The sequence below is a fragment of the Pseudorca crassidens genome, chromosome 20 (genome assembly GCF_039906515.1).
Source record: "Pseudorca crassidens isolate mPseCra1 chromosome 20, mPseCra1.hap1, whole genome shotgun sequence".
NCBI classification, from domain to species: domain Eukaryota; kingdom Metazoa; phylum Chordata; class Mammalia; order Artiodactyla; family Delphinidae; genus Pseudorca; species Pseudorca crassidens.
Window position 1 is genome coordinate 62124210 of NC_090315.1, and position 20642 is coordinate 62144851.

Below are 20642 nucleotides of genomic sequence, written 5' to 3' on the forward strand. Positions count from 1 at the left end.
CCGCCCCCACGCCCCGCCCATATGCTGTAACTCGGCCCCCCCCACGCCCCGCCCCACACACGTGCTGTCACTCAGCCCCAGGCGCCGTCCCGCCCACGTGCTGTAACTCAGCCCCCACGCCCCGCCCAGCTTCGCCCCCGCACACATTATCACTCCCTCGCCAGGCTCGCCCCGCACACTTGTGCTGTCACTCAGCCGGGTCCTGTCCCAGCAGAAGGCGTCGCTCCTGCCGCCGGACGCTCGGCCCGCTGCCCGCCGCCAGCCCATGGACGCCGCGCTCCTCCTCGCCCTCGGGCTGCTGGCCCAGGTAAGGCACGGGCGCTGCGCGGGGGTCTCTGGCCCCTGCACTGAGCGCCGGCGTCTTAGAGTGGGGCGTCCCGGCCTCGGGGACCGAGAGCCGAGGGTTCTGTGCGGGGCAGCCCTGTCCAGGGGGGAGTGTAACCGCCTCCGCTGGACCGGACGGGGAGCCAAGTTCGGGGACGGCCAGGAGAGCACCCAGAAGGCGGGCCCTCACTCCGGAGGGGCGCCCCTCAGCCCTGCTGGGGTCTGGGAGTGTTCAGTCTCGCGGGAGGCGAGGGAGAGGGGGCGGCAGGAGCACCCCCAGCTGGGAAAGCCTGGAGGCCTGGTCCCTAGGGACCCCTGTGAGCTGGTAGGTGATTCTCCGTAGTCTAGTTGGGTGGAGTCCGAGCCCCCATGTGTCCGGCCGGCAGGGGCAGCTGTGGGCTCTGCCCTCCAGAAGCCCCCTCTCCCTGGGGAGCCCTGGTCTCCCTGGTGGGAGCAGGACGGGCGGCAGGAAACACAGGCCGCCCCACTCGCCACACGGGCACCCCTGGGTGGCTGGGACCGCATCCTTTCGGCCCCTGGCTTCTGGGCAGGTGCTAGGCTGGGGCCAGGAGTGCAGCGTGTGGCCTCAGTGGTCTCCGGGCTTCGGGGGACTGAGCTGAGCGGTGGTCACTGGTGAGGGCCGGGGGCCAGGAGGACGGCCTCAGGCCTCTTACACCTGACAGGTGATGAGCACAGGGCCTGGCCCTGCGCCCACGAATCATCACTCACTGTTACACTTCCAGAGCCATCACGCAGCGCCGGCCGCTGGCGAGCGTCGCCCCTCACTCCCGCGGCGCCCCCGGCTCCGGCTCGGGTTTCAGCCCCTGGCAGCTGACTAGGTGCCGCCAGCCCCCGCCCCAGCTACCCACACCCCTGCCTCCGGGCCTTCACTGACCCCATGGAGGCGGTGCTGGCCGCTCCCCACTGCCATGGCCACCTGACCCAGAGGGAGGCCGCAGCCACCCTTGCCCGGCACAGCGTGGCTGCCCACGGCCTGTGCCCCTCGGCCCGCTGCTGGGAGCCCACCCGGGGCAGCGGGCTCTCTGCCCCCACCCCAGGGCCTGGATGCCCCCATGCGCTCCAGAAGGCTCCAGGCTGCAACGCCCCCTCCCACGATTCCTGCCCCTGCCCCGCATCAGGCGGCATGTCCTCGGAGGCCCACTCCTGGGTCTGGGGGTGTCATCCTTTGACCGGGCCCCAGGGGGACTCTGCTGCGGGGGAGGGGAGTAGATCCCTCTCAGATGCCTCTCCCCTCCCCCAGGGTCATGCCCAATGCACCCGCTCCCAGACAGCTGGGGACTGCGGGAATTCTGGTGGCGCTGGGAGGCCAGCCAACGGGCCTGGCCACTCATGTTCCCGCACTCCCCGCGGCTCAAATTAGCTCCGGTGCGAGGGGAGCGACTTCGGGATTGGCCGACATGTGTCTGCGTAGGACCTCGCACGGCCCTCCCCCATCCAGCTCAGCTTTCAGACTTTTGTCCTCTCCTGTCCAGCCACACGGGTCCTGCGGCCGCTTCCCAACACACCTTCCTCCACCTCCGGGAGCCCCCCGGCAGGGCTGTCTCGGGTGGGCCCCTGGGGTGGGGGCCTGTTGACCAGACTCCGCACAGGCCCGTCATCTGCTTGGTGGCCTTGGACGAGGCTCACCCTTCCCTTGTGTTGCCTGAAATGTCGGCCAGGGGGCTTAGCGTGTGTCTTTTCGGAACTGGCCTCTATCGGCCCCTCACCTGTGCCCGTGGTGTCCCCAGTAGCTGGGCCTTCACTGGGACCCCCCCTGCCTGGGGGTGGGGAGCCCAGATGGCAGACCCACGTGCTGCTGGAAGGGGCCCCAAGCCTGCGTCCGGCTCCGCTGAGCCATGTCGCTGCCCGTGCACTCACGTGCGGGGACACCCCTCCAGCATCACTTCCGGGCCTGGGTCCCTCAGATTCCAGGAAGCAGGTGCGAGGCCTGGAGCCCGGGGGAACGTGGGTGGGGTTTGCTTGGGCTAAGGGAGAGGCCCCACAAGCTCCCCAGGCCTGAGCCCCTTCCCCACCCCCGGCTGGAATCCAGGCCGCCCTGTTCCTGGACGGCCTGGCAGGCATCAGGCGCGCCAGGAATGGACCCAGCTGTCCGCCTGGCCCAGAGAGGCCCCTGCGGCTCTCCCCTGAGCCCCCTCCAGCTGTTGCGGGCTTCAGAGGAGGGGCAAGATGGCGAGGTGAAGGGACAGCTGTTTTCTCCAGCCTCCCCCCCACCCCACCCCCACTGACTGGGGCAGGCACCATGCTCCCGGCTGTCCCGCCCACCTTGAGAGGACAGCGCCCCGACCTGGCTTCCCTCCGCGGCCCCGGTTACTGTCACACCGACAGTGTGTTCTGGAGAGGACCATGCGTGTCTGCCGTGGGGCCCATCCTGTTCCAGGACTTTCCCGTTGCCTCAGGGGGTCTTCACGGCTTGCAAAGCCCCCAGGAGTGTGGCTGCGGCCTCCTCCCAGAGGCCACGTGCTCAGGAGAGCCCCAGAGCCCCTTCCCCAGCCGTGGCAGCCTCCTTGCGTAAGGGTTGCCCGATTGCAGGGAGATGGAAGATGCTACCCTTCAGTCAACCAGGATGCACCCGGGCCTCCTGCCTGCCACTTGCAGAGGCCACCAGAGGCCGTAGTGCCAGGAGCTGAAGCAGGCTCTCCTTGCCGTCCCCCTGGCCGCCCTGGTCACCAGCCTCTCTATCCAGGGCAGGTGAGCCATCAGCTTTCTTCCCAGGAGACGGGGCCGTGCCTCGTAATTCTTTGTTCCGATCCCACCGAGGGCTGGTGGAGAGAAGCAGAGAGCTCTGCGGGCTGCCCCCAGGCGCCCAGGCAGTTCAGACCCCTGCAGCGGGCAAGGGCGGCAGGCATTCCCTCCAGGGCTCAGGCACTTGTTCGCTTCTGAACAGTTGATGGTGGGGTGCGTCCACGCGTAGGGCCTCCGAGGGGTGGGGTGGGAGCCAGGGCAGGGCTGTGTGACCCTCAAGTCCCGCCTCTCGGCCCTGCGCCTGCCTTGATTCCCAGATGTTCCCAAGGCTCACCTGGGGGCTCCGGGACCCCCTGGGAGGTCTGACTCAGTAGGCCGGGGGTAAACTGGTGGAATCTGTATTTTTCCTGACCTTGGTTGGTTGTGATGGTGAGTCAAGTCTGGAAGCCCCAGCGGTAGTGAAGTAGCCCAGGCCCCCTGCGGGGGCCTGAGGGCAGCGGGTGCCATCTCAGATCCCAGGGGACGGGAGCCGCCCAGAGGCCAGAGGGGCATCGGGAGGAGCTGGCCAGCTGCTCTCGGGCTCAGGGCCTTGCCCACCGTGGCCTGCAGCGACACAGTATCACCCACCCGGGCCCTTGCCTGGGTCTGGGGGGGGTGAGGCCACTCCTGCCCCTGCAGTGGGTTTGTAGGGTGCTCACCGCGCTGCTGGGCCCCACGAGCTCCGAACCAGACGGGGAGCTCTCTCACTCGGCAGCCGTGGGGCTGGGGGCCGGGGCTGGGACCACAGCGAGGGGGCAGCGGCCCGGCGTCTCTAGGGCTTCCAGGCTGTTCTCTCAGGCTCTTGGCTAAGGGAGCGGTGGAGGGTGAGCATGGGGATGCCACCGGGCACCCGCTGGGAGAAGTGGGTCCCTGATGCCCATTGGTTCTGTGTGGTGCAGGGGCGGTGAGGGTGACAGCGTTTGTGAGCGATGTGCACTCGACGTCCACGGCTCTGTGCACGTGGCTTCGTCCCGGCTCCAATGTCCTGGGATTCCCAGGCGGCTCCCACGCCTTCCCCGGCCACCTGCATCTTCTGGGAAGGGGCTGGCGGGAGGACAAGGGACAAACTGAGAAGCGTCCCGAGAGCCGGAGGTTGGCTGCAGCCCACTCTGGCCACGCCACCTACTGCAGCCTCCGATCTGGGCGAGGGCCCCTGCCAAGGCTCTGCGGCTCCTGCTGACCTCGTGACCTTGGGCCGTGGAGAGTCTGGGGTCCAGGACTCCCAGGCTCCGCCCCGGCCACATGCCCTGTGCCAAGCCGGTGGGCGTCCTGGAGTGTCAGCAAGGCTGCTGGCAGGGCGGGGGCAGCCGTAGGCTCGGTGGGGGGCTGCAGGGCCGGAGGGGCCAGCCCAGGTATGGACAGGGCAGTGTGTCCCCCAGTGCCTCTCCAAGAGCCTGAGGCCCGGGAGCATCTGCAGGCTGTCCCTCACTCCCTGCTGAGGTCAGGGCGGTGCCTCTGTGTCACTGGGCATCACAGAAATGCTCCTTGCGATGGAGGTTCAGCGCTGGTGGACCTGTGGCTCCCGCCTCTGCTGCTCCCTGAGGGCTGAGAGGGGCTGGGGAGGGGCGGAGGGAGGGGCGGGGAACGGTGAGGTTGGGGGCAAGGGAGCTGCTGCCCCAAGATGCCCAGGAAACAGACGCTATCCCCCCCCCCCCAAGCCTGTGACAAAGGCCAGCAGGTCTCCGCTTGGCGGGAACACCACGCTGGCCTGTGCTGGGCCGTCTTGGTGAGAAGCCAGCTGCCCGGGAGGCTTGGAGGAAGTGCTGCCATCTGTCGGGCCACGGGGAGCTCGGGGGCCTGGTGAACCGCCCGGCCCTTCCTCCAAGCTGGGTGTGCTGCTGCCTGGACCCCAGGCCCCTGGCATTTCAAGTGCAGTGGCAGGACGAGGTCTGGGCACTGGGGAGGTGGCCCGGGGCCCCCCAGGGAGACTGACTTTAGTTTGGATGTCAGTGCAGTTCTGTCAGCAAAGTGTACAAGGACCCAGGCGGGCAGAACAGGGAGGCCGTGCAGGGGGGCACAGGCCAGAGGTTGCCCGGAAGAGTGGCCTCCTGGCTGAGGGGCCTCTCCTCCCTCCCTTGCCCCCTAAGTCCCCCCACTCACCAGTCACCAAGCCCGCCTTCCCTGAGGCCACCAGCCCAGGCCTGGTCCTTCTACCGACTGCGATGGGGAAAGGGATGGAAACCTCAGCAGAAGTCGGTGGACCGACCGGCCAGGGGCGGGGTCGAGGGGTCGAGGAGGGGAAGGGCCATGGGAGGCAGAGGAAGCCCGCAGCACAGAGATCTGGGGAGGCGCCTGGCAGGAGCAGCTCCACTGCATCTCCCGCACTGCCCTGCCTTGGATTTGGAGGGGGGCTGGGCAGGGGGCAGCTGCAAACGCAGGGGGATTGGGGGGGTCATAAGGGCCATGGAAGACGCGTTGCTCACGTTCTCCTATAGCCAAGCCAAGCTGGGTCCCAGTAGCATCCCTGCCCCCGCCCTGAGCCCTGACAGCCCTTATCCAAGTCCAGCCAGGCTCTGTGCCCTCCAAGGGTGCCCCAGCGTCGGCCCCACTCATGACTCGGGGAGCACAGAGGGCCCCCAGTGCCTCCACGCCCAGCCGGCCACAGTGCCTGAGCCCACGCTCAGACCAGCCACTGGCCGATCAAGGCGTGGGATGCGAAGACCACGTGTTTAAACCAGGGCTGTCCCAGGAGACTCTGGGTGTTTGTTGGGGCTGCCGCCAGCTCTGCCCTCACCCCGCCAGGTGGCTTTCTTCTCTGGGCCTCAGTTTCCCCGTCTGAGAGGTGGGGGGGGATGAGCTGACAGTGGGTCTGGGGAGGGTTTCAGCACCGCGGGCCGCATTCCTGACTAGCCTTAGTGCTGAGCCCAGAGCTCAGCGGGTGGTGGCAGGGCGGTGGGTGCATATCCCCGGCCCCGCCTGTGGGGTAGTGTCGGGGGACACGGCTGCCCCGCACTCTGTCCTGCCTCTGCAGCCCCACAGGCCCCGAGCGCTGGGCTTCGGGGACGTTGCACACAGGGCCCCCCTGTCCCCTGGGCGTGCGGAGCCGGAGACAGCGTCCCGGGTTCCAGGTACTAAAGTGTTGGTTACACGGTCACACCTGGTTCCACGGTTCTGGGGGGAAAACAGCACGGGCTGGGGTTGGGCTCTGGGGGATCAGGGCCCAAAACACTCCAGCTGCCCCGTCCTCCCGCCGGCCCCTCAGCCTCACAGCTGCACACACCCCACCCCGCCGGTCCCTAGAGGCAGAGGCAGCTGCCGCAGGGGGCGGGGAGCTGGGAGCTCAGCTCCGTTTCATTTCCACAAAGCAGCCCTGGGACAGACAGCCCCACCGCCTGCTTCCCAGAGGCGTGTGGAGTGTCCCCCTCCCCAGCCTGGCAGAGGAGACCTGCCGTGTGAACAGCTGCCCTGTGTGGGAGGGGTGGGCGCTCTGGCCCCCAGGTGGCCCCCTCTCTGGGCCTCTGAGGACAAAAGCGCTGCCTGGTCAACCTCGACCAGCCCTCAAGAGTTCACGTCACCAGGAGGCCTGGGGTGGCCGCGTGTCCCCCCACTGCCCCCAGCCCAGCCGCCCTTCCTCTTCAACCCACCTCCCTCCCGGGCCTTGCCACCCATCCCCGGGCTCCCGGGAGCCAGGCTGCCTCCTGTCCCCCTGAGCACCCCATGCCCCCCAAGTCCTGGCACCCGAACCTCCCCGGGCCACACGACAGAGGGCTTGGCAGTCGGGGAGGGGACGTCCCGGCCCTGGTGGGGGAGCTCTGGGCGCTGCTGTGGTGGTGACGGAGGTTTTTCTTTGTTGCAGAGCCTGTGCCTGTCAGTGGGGGTCCCCGGGCTGAGGAGGCCGCATACCCTGTACCCCTGGCACCGGATGCCGGCACCGGGCCGCGTGCGGAGAGCCTGGGTCATCCCTCCCATCAGTGTGTCCGAGAACCACAAGCGCCTGCCCTTCCCCCTGGTGCAGGTGAGGGGCCGCGTGCTTTAGGGCGGGCACACCCCTGGGGCCGCAGGCTGAGCGACCCCATCCCAGCTGGGGGAGGGACCGAGGGCTGCAGAGAGGGGACACCCCTCCCCTGGGGCACCTCCCCAGCCCATCACCTGTCCCACAGATCAAGTCGGACAGGCAGCAGCTGGGCAGCATCATCTACAGCATCCAGGGGCCCGGCGTGGACGAGGAGCCCCGGGGGATCTTCTCCATAGACAAGTTCACAGGGAAGGTGTCCCTGAATGCCGTGCTGGACCGAGAGAAGACAGACCGCTTCAGGGTGGGCCCCGCCCCGCCCCATGGGGGCCATGGCCACACCTCCACCCGCAAAACCCAGCATCCTTAACTGGGGGGCAGGGGTGGGATTTGGGACCGGCTGCCCCAGGAAGCAGGTGTTCAGGGTCACAGGCTCATTCGGCAGGTGCGTGAGCGGACTGAACACTGGGTCCTGCCCAGGAGGACTGGGCAGCTGGCCTCAGGGTGGGCGGCAGCCTTCCCAGGAAAGCAACACCAGACACTGGTGTGGCCGGTTCTCCCCTGAGCCTGCTATGTGAGTTGAAGAAGGGGTGCCATGAGGAATCCCACGGAACTGGCCGCCCCTAGCGGCAGCTGCCCCGTGACTGTCAGGGTGGGACGTCGGGGGAGGTGGGACGGGATCTGCCCAATGGAGGCGTTGGGATTGTCAGGTTTGAGAGAAAGGGCCGTGGGGAGGGGGTGAGCGAGGGGCCAAGGAGGGGAGCTTGGAACTCGCCTGAGTCCCCTACAGACAGATGATCCGCCCCCCATCCTGGCCACCCTAAGGTGATGTTCAGACTTGCCCCGGGCAGGGGGCTGCAGCCTTTGCCTTTCCTGTGCCCGGCGTCTCCCTCAGACTTCGAGAACCAGCTCTTGGTTCCCTTACACAGAGAGTTAGAGGGTGTGTTTCCCCTGGAAGTTGTACCAAGTCTGTTCTCCAAAGGGACAGGAGATGGTTGAAGTTACAATTTCACGTGTGGAGCGGAAACTTCAAAAGCAGCCACGACTGTTCACAGAAAAAGGGAGAGAGACCAGGGGCGCCAGGGGAAGAGAGACCAGGGGCGCCAGGGGGAGCGTCGCTGCAGCCACGCTCGAAGCACAGCTGTGGGCTTCCTGGTGGCCCAGGCAAGAGGTGGCGCGTGGTGGCCACCCCGCCTGCTGGGAGAACCCAGGCTCCCCTCGAGGGCAGTCCCACCTGCCCGGCACTGCCCCGTCCCCGTGCCGCTTCTCACCTGTTTCCAGCAGGACACAGAGTGCACTCACTGCTGCTCTTGCCCTCGTGGGGGCCGCAGTGCCAGCCCCTGCTCTCTGCTTGACTAGCTCAGGGCCTTTGCTCTGGACCTGGGGGGGTCCACCCTGGAGGAGCCCACGGACCTGGAGATCGTGGTTGTGGACCAGAACGACAACCGGCCTGTCTTCCGGCAGGAGGTGTTCACTGGCCGGGTGCTGGAGGGCGCCGTCCCAGGTGAGCTGAGTGGGTTCCCGGTGGGGGAGGGAGCTTCGCGAAGGGCGCTGGGTAGGTCAGAAGTCCAGGATTTCCCTTCAGCAAGAACTTCAGAGGTCCTTCAGAGAGTCTAAAAACACGTAAACAGTCTCCAGGACGGAGGGAATTTCCACAAGTCGACTCAAGCCTCTTCCCATTGCGATATAAATGTCAACCCCCGAATCCTCCAGAGTTCAGAGAGGATTCCTGGATGGCAGAGCTCCGGTGGTTTCCGTTGCTCTCCCCTCCCCCTCCTCCCGCTAAATAGAGGTGACGTTCACATAACATAAAATTAACCATTTTGGAACGAGCTTTTCAGTGGCAGTTAGCACATTCACAGTGTCGTGCAACCAACACCTGTGTCTCCTTCATCCCCCGAGAGGCGACCCCCCTGCCCGTTATCAGTCGATGCCTCTCTCCGCTTATTAATTCTTCACTGAGTGCAGAAACCGCTGACCCTCTGTCCCTTCTGCGTCCTCACAGGGCAGACTCGCTGGCCTGATTCTGTTCCAGGCAGAATAGGCATTCCAGACAGTGATCTGCTCCTTCCCTCCCCACCGGGTCCCTGGGGCTCTGGTCAGATCCCAGGCTGGTTGCAGACCGGAGGCCTTCAGAGCACACCAGGGACTCAGTGTAACTTCAAAGTCAGGGGTTAGCACTAACACATAGTAACATCTCACCTGCATAACTGTTCCGCTTCAGCGGCCCAGTGAAGCCTTTTAGAGCAAAGGCGGTCCTGCCTCTCTCCACAGTCCCTGCCGCCTGTCTGAGCCTTGTCTGCTCCTGCATGCCGTCCACCTTTTCCTTTAAGGCGGTCCTGCCTCTGTCCACAGTCCCTGCCGCCTGTCTGAGCCTTGTCTGCTCCTGCATGCCGTCCACCTTTTCCTTTAAGGCGGTCCTGCCTCTGTCCACAGTCCCTGCCGCCTGTCTGAGCCTTGTCTGCTCCTGCATGCCGTCCACCTTTTCCTTTAAGGCGGTCCTGCCTCTGTCCACAGTCCCTGCCGCCTGTCTGAGCCTTGTCTGCTCCTGCATGCCGTCCACCTTTTCCTTTAAGGCGGTCCTGCCTCTGTCCACAGTCCCTGCCGCCTGTCTGAGCCTTGTCTGCTCCTGCATGCCGTCCACCTTTTCCTTTAAGGCGGTCCTGCCTCTGTCCACAGTCCCTGCCGCCTGTCTGAGCCTTGTCTGCTCCTGCATGCCGTCCACCTTTTCCTTTAAGGCCTTTTGCGCACGGAGGGTGGCTGCTTCAGTTCTGTCAGATAAAAGCCCAAGTGTCTGGTTGGCCGTGCATCTGGTTCTGTTGGCTGTTTAATCACTAGGGTGGAATTTTCCCCTCTTTCCCTGTGTGTGAGAGCACAGCAGAGGTGGGGGCCAGCCCACGGTGGGGAGAGGAGACGGGCCTAGCCTCTGCCACTGCTTGAGCTCGGATCCCGGGGGCCTCTCTGCGTTCCCGCCACGGCAGCGCAGCCCTGCATGCAGAGGGGCCCCTAGCGGGGTGACAACCCCTGTGTGTTACCTGGCAGGGCTCCTGGGGTACTGGGGGGTGGGCAGTCTCGGTCGAAGGTGGTCCCTGAGCCCCAGGGCTGGGGCTGCTTCAGGGTCCCTGCTCCTCCCCCAAAGGCAAAGCGCCGTCCCTCCAGCCCAGCAGCCCCACCCTCACCCTGTGACTGTGGACCACCGATGGCCTTCCCCACACCTGGGCTGCCTTGTGGCCTCAGCCGAGGGGCCCTCCCGGGTCTCCTCCCACCCCGCCTTCCCTGGGAGCAGTCAGTGGGCGCGTGGGAGAGGGCACAGGCCCCCGTGTGGGCACCCAGGGACCGCCAGCAGCTGTGCCAATCTCGGCCCCTCTTCCTGCTTCTGTGGGGTCGCTGCACCTGCCCCACCAGGGGAGCCCCAGCGTGTGCACCTCCTGGGGGGTCACAGCCTGGACTCGGGGGTGTCAGGTCGCCTGTGCGTCACCGTCTGACGGGCTCACACAGGTGTGATCTTCCCCTCCGTTCTCGTCGTGGTGGCAGGACTGAGGCCCCCGCCCGCTCACACCCCCTCAGTGGGGACGGGTCCTCAGCCGCCAGGAGCTCATGACACTGACTTCTGTTCTGCCAAATTTTATTGTGGCAAAGTACGTGCAACAAGGTTTAGCATCTTAACCATTTCTAAGTGTACGGGTCGGTGGTTTTAAGCCCGTTCACATCGTTGTGCACCACCACCAGCATCCGTAGAATGTTCTCATTTTCCCAGCCTGGAACTCTGTCCCCATTAAACGCTAACTCCCATTTCCCCCTCCAGGGCCTGCCACTCACTGTCTGCTTTTTGTCTCTATGATTTGTCTGCGCGTGAGTGGAATCGTACAGTACTTGTCCTCCTGCGTCTGGCTGATTTCACTGACCGTCCTGTCCTCAGGGCTCGTCAGTGTGGTAGCCCGTGTCAGAGTCACCTTCCTTTTCAAGGCAGAATAATACTCTATTGCATGTTTATACCACACTTTGTTTATCTGTTTATTCTTCAGTGGACCCTTGGATTGCTTTTTAGCTGTTGTGAATAGTGCCGCAGTGAACATGGGTGTCCAGATATGTCTTTGAGACCCTGCTTTCAGTTCCTTTGGGTATGTACCCAGAAGTGGGGCTGGTAGATCAAATGGTAGTTCTATTTTTAATTGTTTTAAATAAATTTATTTATTTTTGGCTGTGTTGGGTCCTCGTTGCTGCGAGCGGGCTTTCTCTAGTTGTGGTGAGCGGGGGCTACTCTTCGTTGTAGTGTGCGGGCTTCTTACTGCGGTGGCTTCTCTTGTTGTGGAGCGTGGACTCTAGGTGTGCGGGCTTCAGTAGTTGTGGCTCATGGGCTCAGTAGTTGTGGCGCACGGGTTTAGTTGCTCTGTGGCATGTGGGATCTTCCCGGACCAGGGCACGAACCCGTGTCCCCTGCATCGGCAGGCGGACTCCCAACCACTGCGCCACCAGGGAAGCCGTATTTTTAATTTTTTGAGGATCCTCCATGGTGTTTTCCACAGTGGCCGCACCATTTTCCATCCCCACCAACAGTGTAGGAGGGTCCCAGCTTCTCCACGTCGTCACCAGCGCCTGTTGCTTTCTGTTTTGTTTTGTTGTTGCTGTTGGCAGCCATCCTAATGGGCGTGAGGGGCTGTCTCGTGGTTCTCATCTGCATTTCCCTAATGATTAGTCACGTTGAGCGTTTGTTCATGTGCATATTGGCCATTTGTATATCTTCCTTGGAGAAAGGCCTGTTCAAGTCCCTTTGCCCATTTTTGAATTGAGTTGCTTGTTGGTTTTTTTTTCTGGTTGAGTTTTACAGGTTCTCTGTATATCCTGGATATTAATCTCTTATCAGATAAATGATTTGCAGATATTTTCTCCTATTTCGTGAGTTGTCTTTTTACTCTGTTGTTAGTGTCTTTTGATGCATTTTTAAATGTTCGTGAAGTCCGGTTTGTCTATTTTTGTTGTTGTTGCCTGTGCCTTTGGTGTCATATCCAAGAAATCATTGCCTTCGTGACATTACCAGTGTCCTGTGTTTTTTTCTGAGTTTTAGTTTTACGTTGTACACGTAGGTCTGATCCATTTTGAGTTGACTTTTGCATATGCTGTTAAGTAATTACGGGTCCAGCTCCATCCTTCCGCCTGTGGATGTCTTTCCCGGCACCATTTGCTGAGGAGACCGCCCTCTCCACGCTGAATGCTCCTGGCGTCCTGTGTAAGATCACCTGCCCGTGGATGTGAGGTTTATTCCTGGGCTCTCTATTCGGTTCCATCGGTCTGTGTGTCTGTCTTGAGGGCAGGTGCACACTGATTACTGTACTTTTGCAGAAAGTTTTGAAATCAGGAAGTGTGTCCCCTGGCTTTGTTCTTTTCCAGGTCGGTTTAGGCTATTCAGGGTCCCTTGAGATCTTATAGGAATTTTAGAATGAGTTTTCTATTTATGTAAAGAAACTGTCCTTAAGATTTTGGTAGGGATCGCACTGCATCTGTAGGTCGCTCTGGGTGGTAGTGACGTCTTAGCAACAAGTCTTCTGTCTGTCCGTTTATTTGTGTTTTCTCAATTTCTTTCACTGATCTTTTGTAGTTTTCATTGCGAAAGCCTCTCAGCTCCTTGCTCACGACACTGACATCCTGAGGCATTTAGGCGGTTGTTGTGATGATTGTCCCTGCGTGAGTCTGCGTGGCTGGAGGCGTGCACATCCCTCAGGAGGCGTGCACATCCCGTTCCTGGAGATGCCGATCTGGGTCTGTCGTTCAGGGGGTGTCCGCCAAGCTTCTTCGCTCTGGCTTTTCTCCTTTCCCCTTTGTAATTAATAGGTGTCTTGTGGGAGACCCTTTGAGACTGTGCAGGTGTCCTGCTGCCCCTCAAGCTGCCGCCCAGCAGCGTTCGCATCTCTGGCGGCTCTTGCCTGCGTCAGCTGTTGTTTCTTCATTGTTTCTTCTTGGTCATCACTTGGCTCTCTATTGTATGATAGGACTTTCAGTACCCCTGTATATGAATATGTGTGTATGTGTTACCCACCAGGGTTCTTGGCCTCTTTAATCAATAGAAGTCGATCAAAGGCCAGACAAGAAATTCAGGCAAGGCTTTATTGGGGCCCCCGCTGCAGCGGTGGGGAGTGGGAACAAGAAACAGGTTCCCTTGCTAGCTTGCTCCCTGAGGGGGGGCGAGCTTGTTCCTTATATGGGGTGTGTCCAGGGGTCAGGGGTGTGTCCAGGGGGTCAGGCCGCGGGGGGTGGCTTAGGGGGTTTGCCGTAAACAGAAAACTCATTCTAAAATTCCTATAAAATCTCAAGGAACCCTGAATAGCCAAAACCATCCTGGAAAAGAACAAAGCTGGGGGACACACTTCCTGATTTCAAAACTTTCTGCAAAGGTACAGTAATCAGTGTGCACCTGCCTTCAAGACAGACACACAGACCATAGACCGATGGAACTGAATAGAGAGCCCAGGAATAAACCTCACATCACGGGCAGGTGACTTTACACAGGACGCCAGGAGCATTCAGCGTGGAGAGGGCGGTCTCCTCAGCAAACGGTGCCGGGAAAGACACCACCCTAGGTGGTGGTGTGTGCGCGGGGCGCGCACAGGTACCCTGCTTCTGCTCCCGGCTGGTGTTTGCTCTTCAGAAGTGGCCGTTGGGCTTTTTAGTCTCTTTGTATGTCGTCCAGAATTTGCTCGAACTGCCACGTACATAGTTATTTTTAGTCCCTTGTAGTTTCTTTGTATTCTGTGGCTCGAGGAGACCTGTGTCCAGGCGCAAGCCCTGCAGCAAAGGGTCCCGGGTCCCAGCCTGTCTCGTATGTGTTTTGTTCACACGGATGTGTCTGGATTTATGGATTCTTGCTTCGCTCAGTGGCTTGTGCTTCTTTGCACCGTTGTTTTGAAGCTCAAATCATGGCTGATCAGAAGCTCATCAAACTGGCCCAGGCCCCTTCAGCAGCCGGGGCTGGGAAGTAAGCTCACATACATACAGACGTCGTGTGTGCACGCACTGTCACAGCTGTGTTAACACGGCTCTGTGCCTCCATCACAAGTCACGAGTCCTCTCTGGCACCTCCACTTCTGATCCAGCTCTGCAGGGTTCCTTTGGGGTCCTCTTCTCTGTTGGCGAGAAGCTGGGCTCCAGTCACCCCAGGAGTTTGCGCACTTGCTCAGTCACAGAGAGCCCGACAGGTGCCTTTGGAAGCGCTTGTCTGCATCCCGGTGGCAGGGTGCCCGGTGGCAATGTTCTAAACATTGTTTTTGGCTTTAGCCTGGGGTCCAGCATCATGCCAGGAGTTACCTGCTAAGGTAGCTTCCCACCTTCTAAGGCTGGGTCAGTGGCCGGGTCACTACCGTTCATCAGACACCAGCATGACACTCAGCTGACCCGTCAGGGCCCAGGAGGGGCTGGGATGAGCCCAGTCACAGGTGAGGGGGGGCTAGCTCCTCGGGTGGCCCGAGGCTGGTCCACCTCACCGGGATAACTTTTAGTACACCTGATCTGGGCCGGTGTGGGGAGGGGTGGTCAGACCTGAATTGCTCCAGAAAACAGGTGGGCACAGGTGCTGGGGCACCTCCAGGACCCCTGCAGAGGCCCTTCTCTCCGAGATCCAGGGCCTTGTTTGCCCCAGAGCGCAGGTGCGGCCCTGGGCGCTGCCTCGCCCCGCCTGGGGCTGGTTCCCCAGCGGGCTCGCCTGGTCTGTCTCAGGGTTCTGTAGGAGACAGGTGTCCGCAGTGTGCATCGGACACCTGACCTCATCCCCACTGGCGACGCAAGCCAGGACGCCGGGATGCTTGCACGTGCAAGGCTGATCGCGGGCCTGGACCCGGTGCAGCGGGCCGCGGGGGAGTGGGCGACGCGCCCTGGCATCCATGGGTGTCACCCCCACATGTCCCCTCCCTTCCCAGGAACCTTCGTGACCAGGGCTGAGGCCACGGATGCGGACGACCCGGAGACGGACAACGCGGCCCTGCGATACTCCATTCTGGAGCAGGGCGGCCCCCAGCTCTTCAGCATTGACCCGCACACGGGGGAGATCCGCACGGTTCAAGTGGGCCTGGACCGCGAGGTGAGGCCATGCAGCTGCACCCTGACAGCTGAGGCAGGGCAGCCCCCCAGACGAGGGGTCCGAGTGCCGTGGACACTGTCCGTGGCCCTGGGCTCCAGCAGACCTGCCCCGCGGGTAGTTGTGTGGTTCGGTCCAGAGATGGTGTGAGGGGCCCTTAGCGTGTTTTTCTGCCGGAGACCTCCCCCACCCTGTTGCCTGCAGAGCAGTAGGGCTCCTCGGCCTGGGGTGGGCCCACAGCGACCACGCATGCTGCAGAGAAACAGTCGCCCTCCAGCCGGCCGTGCCCACTCCTCCCCTGTGGGGCCCCTGCGGCCCCTGGCTGCCGGGCTTCTGTGTGGCATTGGCACCTCACCTCCAGGAAGCCCTCCTTGGTTTCCCCAGGGCCACTCACTGCGTTAGTTGATCTCTGTCCCCTCTCTCGGCAGCTGCACCTGGCTCCCCAGGGCAGGGACCCCACACCCCAGTGCAGCAGGTGCCCCGTGAGTGCTCATCCGGCTCGGCAACCGTCCTCTTGCCCACTCACAGGCTGGGGCAGAGTCTGGGGTCGACAGTGGTGCCGTCGGACCCGGAGAGGCTAGGCAGCCTGTTGCCCAGAGCTTGGGAGCAGGGCAGATGCCGGAGCCTCCTGGGGTCTGCCGGCCCTGCCCCCAGGCCCTAAGGTGGCTGACCAGCCCCGCCCTGCGCGCCACCTGGGTCTCCTGACCCCATGTCACTGTGCTCCTAGGTGGTCGCCGTGTACAATCTGACCCTGCAGGTGGCGGACATGTCTGGAGACGGCCTCACCGCCACTGCCTTGGCCATCATCACACTGGAGGATGTCAACGACAACGCCCCCGAGTTCACCAGGGGTCAGGTGCTGCCACCGTCCTCACCCCCACCGGCCGCTGCTCAGGGCTGACCTCCCCCCGATCCCGGGGCTTCTGGTGGGTGGGAGGCTCGGTGCTCCACAGAGGAGGCATCCTGTGTGGACCGTGCAGGATACCCTGCCGGAGGCCAGCATCAGGGGGCGGGGGGCTGTGAGCATGTCAGGAGCTAGAGGGCCCTGGGGGGAAGCCACAGAGACCCTGGGGTGGGACCTGTCCCCAAGCCTTCCTGGGTGGGAGCGAGCGGCAGCCCTGCCCTCCGGGGAGGATGTGCCCAGCACATGGCCGAGACTGGGGGGGGGGCTCCTGGTGCCCTGGACTCCTCGTGGGTGGGCAGTGGGAGGGTGACCCCACAGGGGACCGTCCCCGGCCCACCCGTGGGTAACGGGGCCGAGTTCCCACAGTTCTTCCTGGAGGCCACAGAGGCCGTCAGCGGAGTGGACGTGGGGCGGCTGGAGGTAGAGGACCGGGACCTGCCCGGCTCCCCCAACTGGGTGGCCAGGTTCACCATCCTGGAGGGCGACCCTGACGGGCAGTTCGCCATCCGCACCGACCCCAGGACCAACGAGGGTGTGCTGTCTGTGGTGAAGGTGAGCTGAGGAGGGTGCCTCTCCTCACACCCTGGGACCCCGTTTGGACCCTCTGTGCATCCTTAGGAAGGGAGCGAAGGGGACCAAGAACGCTAGGACTGTGGGCTCGGGCCACGCTGACCACAGGGGGACAGGGCTGGAAGGAGGGGGCAAGCCCACGTTACTTCCAGTGTCTTGCCACTTAAAGTATATGATCAACGTGCACAAATACAGACCTCACATGTCGGCCAAACTGAGACCAGAGACAAAACCAGCAGGACATACGTGTGCACGCACACACCTGAGCATACACACACGTGCATACACGTGCATAGAGATGCAGATGAGCTGTCAACACAGGAAGAGCCTTATTGCCAGAGACTGGCTCACGCCGGCCGTCGTGCAGGCGGCTGGCAAGTCCGGAGTCTGCGGGGCTGCGACAGGCTGCAAAGTCAGGAGCTGAGGCTGCATCTGGAGGTGGGAGCCCTTCTTCCCCAGGGCAGCCTCAGGTCTGCTCTCAGAGACTCTCACCCACAGATGAGACCCACCCAGGTTCTCCAGGACCATCTTCTTTATTTAAAGTCAGCTGATTGGACGGGTCAGTTCAACCACGTCCACCAAATACCCTCTTAGCAAGACCCAGGCGAGTGTCTGCTTGGGGCACCGAGGAGGACGCCCGGCCAGGGGACGGGAAACTGGCCTCACAACACCCAGCAAATACGTTTGCGTGATGAGTAGCCGTCATTTTGGCATTATTTTTTGTGCCTTTTTGTCCTGCGTGATTTTTGTTTTTCCGAGGCTAAAAAGCAGAAGGAAAGAAGGGGCTCTGAGGACAGAGCAGAAGAGGCCTCTCGGCCGCAGCTGCCTCAGGCTTCCCTGAATGGGGGGAGGGGGCCGGAGTCCTGACGGGCGGCCGCCCCGCTTCCCCTGCAGCCGCTGGACTACGAGAGTCGGGAGCACTACGACCTCACAGTGGCGGCGCAGAACGAGGCTCCCCTGCAGGCGGCGGCCCCCAGGGCCGAGCGGGGCCAGGCCAGGGTCAGCGTGCAGGTGCGGGATGTCAACGAGGCGCCCGTGTTCCAGCAGAACCCACTGCGGACCAGCCTGGCCGAGGGGGCGGCCCCAGGAACCCCCGTGGCCACCTTCTCTGCCCGAGACCCTGACACACAGCAGCCGCAGAGGCTCAGGTGGGGGCCCCAGGGTGAGCAGGGGGAACTCACAGCCCCAGTCCACCTCCCAGCCAGGGTAGCAGCACAGCTAAGGGTACTGAGCCCTGTGCCCTGAGGGTCCCATTAGGGCCCTGGTCGGAGGGCAGAGGGCTCATCTGTGTGCGTCACCGAGCCCAGGGGCTCTCAAGTACCGTGCGTGCGTGTTCACGCGACCTCGTCCTGTAGGCAAGACTGGGCCGCATCTGGCGCACGCTGACATGGCCCGTCTGTTGGCCAGCCTCTGAGTGTCCGGCCTTGTCCGCCCCAGGGAGCCGTCACTCCACTAGGACTGGCTGTCGCTGTCTTGGATTTCACCCCCTGCCCTGACCCTATGTGCCCTTGTCTGTCAACATGGTGCCCACCGTTGAATCCTAGCTGTCACTCAGTGGCCACAGGGCCCTGGGCAGCTCACCTGCCCTCCCCGAGCCTCAGTTTTTTCATCTGTTGATTGGGATGGAACATACCAGCTTAGGGCTGTGGAAGGACTATCCTTAAAGGCCTGCGTATGTGTGCGTGTGTGCACGTCTACACGTGACCACACCTCCGGGGGTCCGGCTCAGGCTCAGGGCCCCTCCTCCCCTCCTCGCCAACAGCTACTCCAAGGACTATGACCCTGAAGACTGGCTGCAAGTGGACGGGGCCACTGGCCGGGTCCAGACCCAGCGCGTGCTCAGCCCCGCATCCCCCTTCCTCAAGGACGGCTGGTACAGGGCCATCATCCTGGCCCGAGATGATGGTGAGCGTGGAGCTCGGCCTGGGTTCCAGGGCTCCCTAACCCTGGCTGGGGCCCCTGCTGCTGCCCAAGGGCTGAGAGCGGGCACTCCACCGAGCAGACTTAAGGGGTGGGTGGGGGCTCTGCAGGGGCAAGGGGCCCACCAGACCTCTCCTATTTGCAGCCTCCCCACCCAGCACGGCCACAGGGACCCTGTCTGTTGAGATCCTGGAGGTCAACGACCACGCCCCTGAACTGTCCCCGCCGTGGGGCAGCCTGTGCAGCACACCAGAGCAGGGCTCCGGTCTTCTCTTGGGGGCCACGGATGAGGACCTGCCCCCCCACGGGGCCCCCTTCCACTTCCAGCTGAGCCCCAGGCTCCCAGAGCTGGCCCGGAACTGGAGCCTCAGCCAGGTTAACGGTGAGCTCGCCCCACGCCCCTGGGGGTCCAGAGCCTGGGGCAGGTCCCCACTGGTTCCCACCTCAGTGCACTGCATCCTCAGGCCCGCAGGGATCAGTTATCACACATACAGGACAGGTGGGGAACCCAGGCCGGCTGCCGCCGGAAGCACAGGCGCAGAGGGGCGTGGCCGCCCCTGCCCCTGCTGACCGCCGGCACCCCCTGCAGTGAGCCACGCGCGCCTGCGGCCCAGGCTCCAGGTCCAGGAGGGGCTGCACCGCCTGAGCCTGCTGCTCCAGGACTCGGGACAGCCGCCCCAGCAGCGCGAGCAGCCCCTGAACGTGACCGTGTGCCGCTGCGGCCTGGACGGCGCCTGCCTGCCGGGGGCCGCTGCGCTGCGGGCGGGTGGCGCGGGCATCAGCCTGGGCGCCCTGGTCATCGTGCTGGCCAGTGTCATCCTCCTGCTCTGTGAGTGCCCGCGCCTGCAGATCCCTGCCCCGCCCCGCGCCGCCTGGCAGCCCCGCCCTGCCCGCCTTGCCCCGCCCCCACCCCACACCGACCTCCGCTGCCCCCCCCACCCCCAGTGCTCGCCCTGCTGGTGGCCCTCCTGGTGCGGTGCCGGCAGCAGTCGTGTGACAAGAGGCTTTTGCACGGGCTGCAGGACGACCTTCGGGACAACATCCTCAACTACGACGAGCAGGGGGGCGGGGAGGAGGACCAGGTGAGAGGGCCGGGGTGGCTTACAAGTGCTGGGGGGTCTCCCCAGGGGCCCCAGCTGGCCAGCCGCCTCCCGACCCTCACCCCCACGCGCTCTGTCCGTCCCTTCTCAGGATGCCTATGACATGGACCAGCTGCGCCACCCGGCAGAGCTGGCGGCCCTGGGCGCCCCGCTGGGACGGCCTTCTCTGCGCAGAGACGCCCCGTTCGGCCGATCGCACCCCCAGGCCCCCCGCGTGCTGCCCACCAGCCCCTCTGACATCGCTGACTTCATCAACGAGGTGGGTGCCCCAGGGGCGCCCTGCACCCCGTTCCCCCACCCCACGAGCCTGAGGCATCGCTCTGGGGCTGGACAGGGGTGGTGGTTCTTGCCGAGGGAGGAGAATCGCCCAGAGAGAACCTTGCCCCCAACCCGGCTCCTGGGGCCAGGCCTTGGCCAAGCTGGTGGCGGAGGGCACTTGGCCGGCGCGTGCTGGTCCTGAGCCCCAGGCCTCTCCATAGGGCTTAGAGGCTGTGGACAGCGACCCCGCCGTCCCTCCCTACGACACGGCTCTCATCTATGACTACGAGGGGGACGGATCCGTGGCAGGCACGCTGAGCTCCATCCTGTCCAGCCTGGGTGATGAGGACGCAGACTACAGCTGCCTCTGGGACTGGGGGCCCCGCTTTGCCCGGCTGGCCGACTTGTACGGGCCCCGTGAGGGCACCAGGGAAGAGGCTTTCTGATGGGGACCTGCACCCACCCTGCTGAGGGCACGGCCTCCCGGACACAGGGCAGACCACAGGCGCTTGAGCGGACACGCCGGACTCGGCTGTGTGTCGAGATGGACAGAGGGCCCTGCGCCCCGCCCTGGGGCCTTGGCCGGCCTGGTCTCAGCCAGGGGAAGTCAGGGCCGAAAGCCTAGAGCGGAGTGGCTAGAAGGAGGCGCCCCTCCTGCCCCGTCAGTTGCCTCCAATGGGGTCAGAGGCCCCATTCCCAGCTCTGCTTCCCACCCACGCTGAGCTCATCTCTGTATGAAAGGAAGCAGCTCTCGGGCAAACATGAATTAAAAACGTGCTCATCTCTCCAACGCACGGTTGGCACGGC

At 63.5% G+C, this 20642-nt stretch overlaps 1 protein-coding gene across 2 annotated transcripts; it reads left to right on the plus strand.

Annotated features, from left to right (window-relative positions):
* Positions 1-148: 148 nt before the first annotated feature.
* Positions 149-20625, plus strand: CDH15 (cadherin 15). Of its 2 annotated transcripts, none has more exons than XM_067717865.1 (14): positions 149-307; positions 6863-7021; positions 7167-7322; positions 8378-8522; positions 14926-15086; positions 15811-15939; positions 16354-16539; positions 17452-17705; positions 18320-18462; positions 18623-18859; positions 19067-19306; positions 19423-19559; positions 19669-19836; positions 20057-20625. In XM_067717865.1, exons 1-14 carry the CDS (start codon positions 266-268, stop codon positions 20279-20281), a joined length of 2382 nt encoding a protein of 793 aa, XP_067573966.1. In that variant the 5' UTR covers positions 149-265; the 3' UTR covers positions 20282-20625. The 2 variants fall into 2 exon arrangements, with proteins under 2 accessions (XP_067573966.1, XP_067573968.1); XM_067717867.1 differs by having other exon boundaries at positions 8483-8522.
* The last annotated feature ends 17 nt before the right edge of the window (positions 20626-20642 follow it).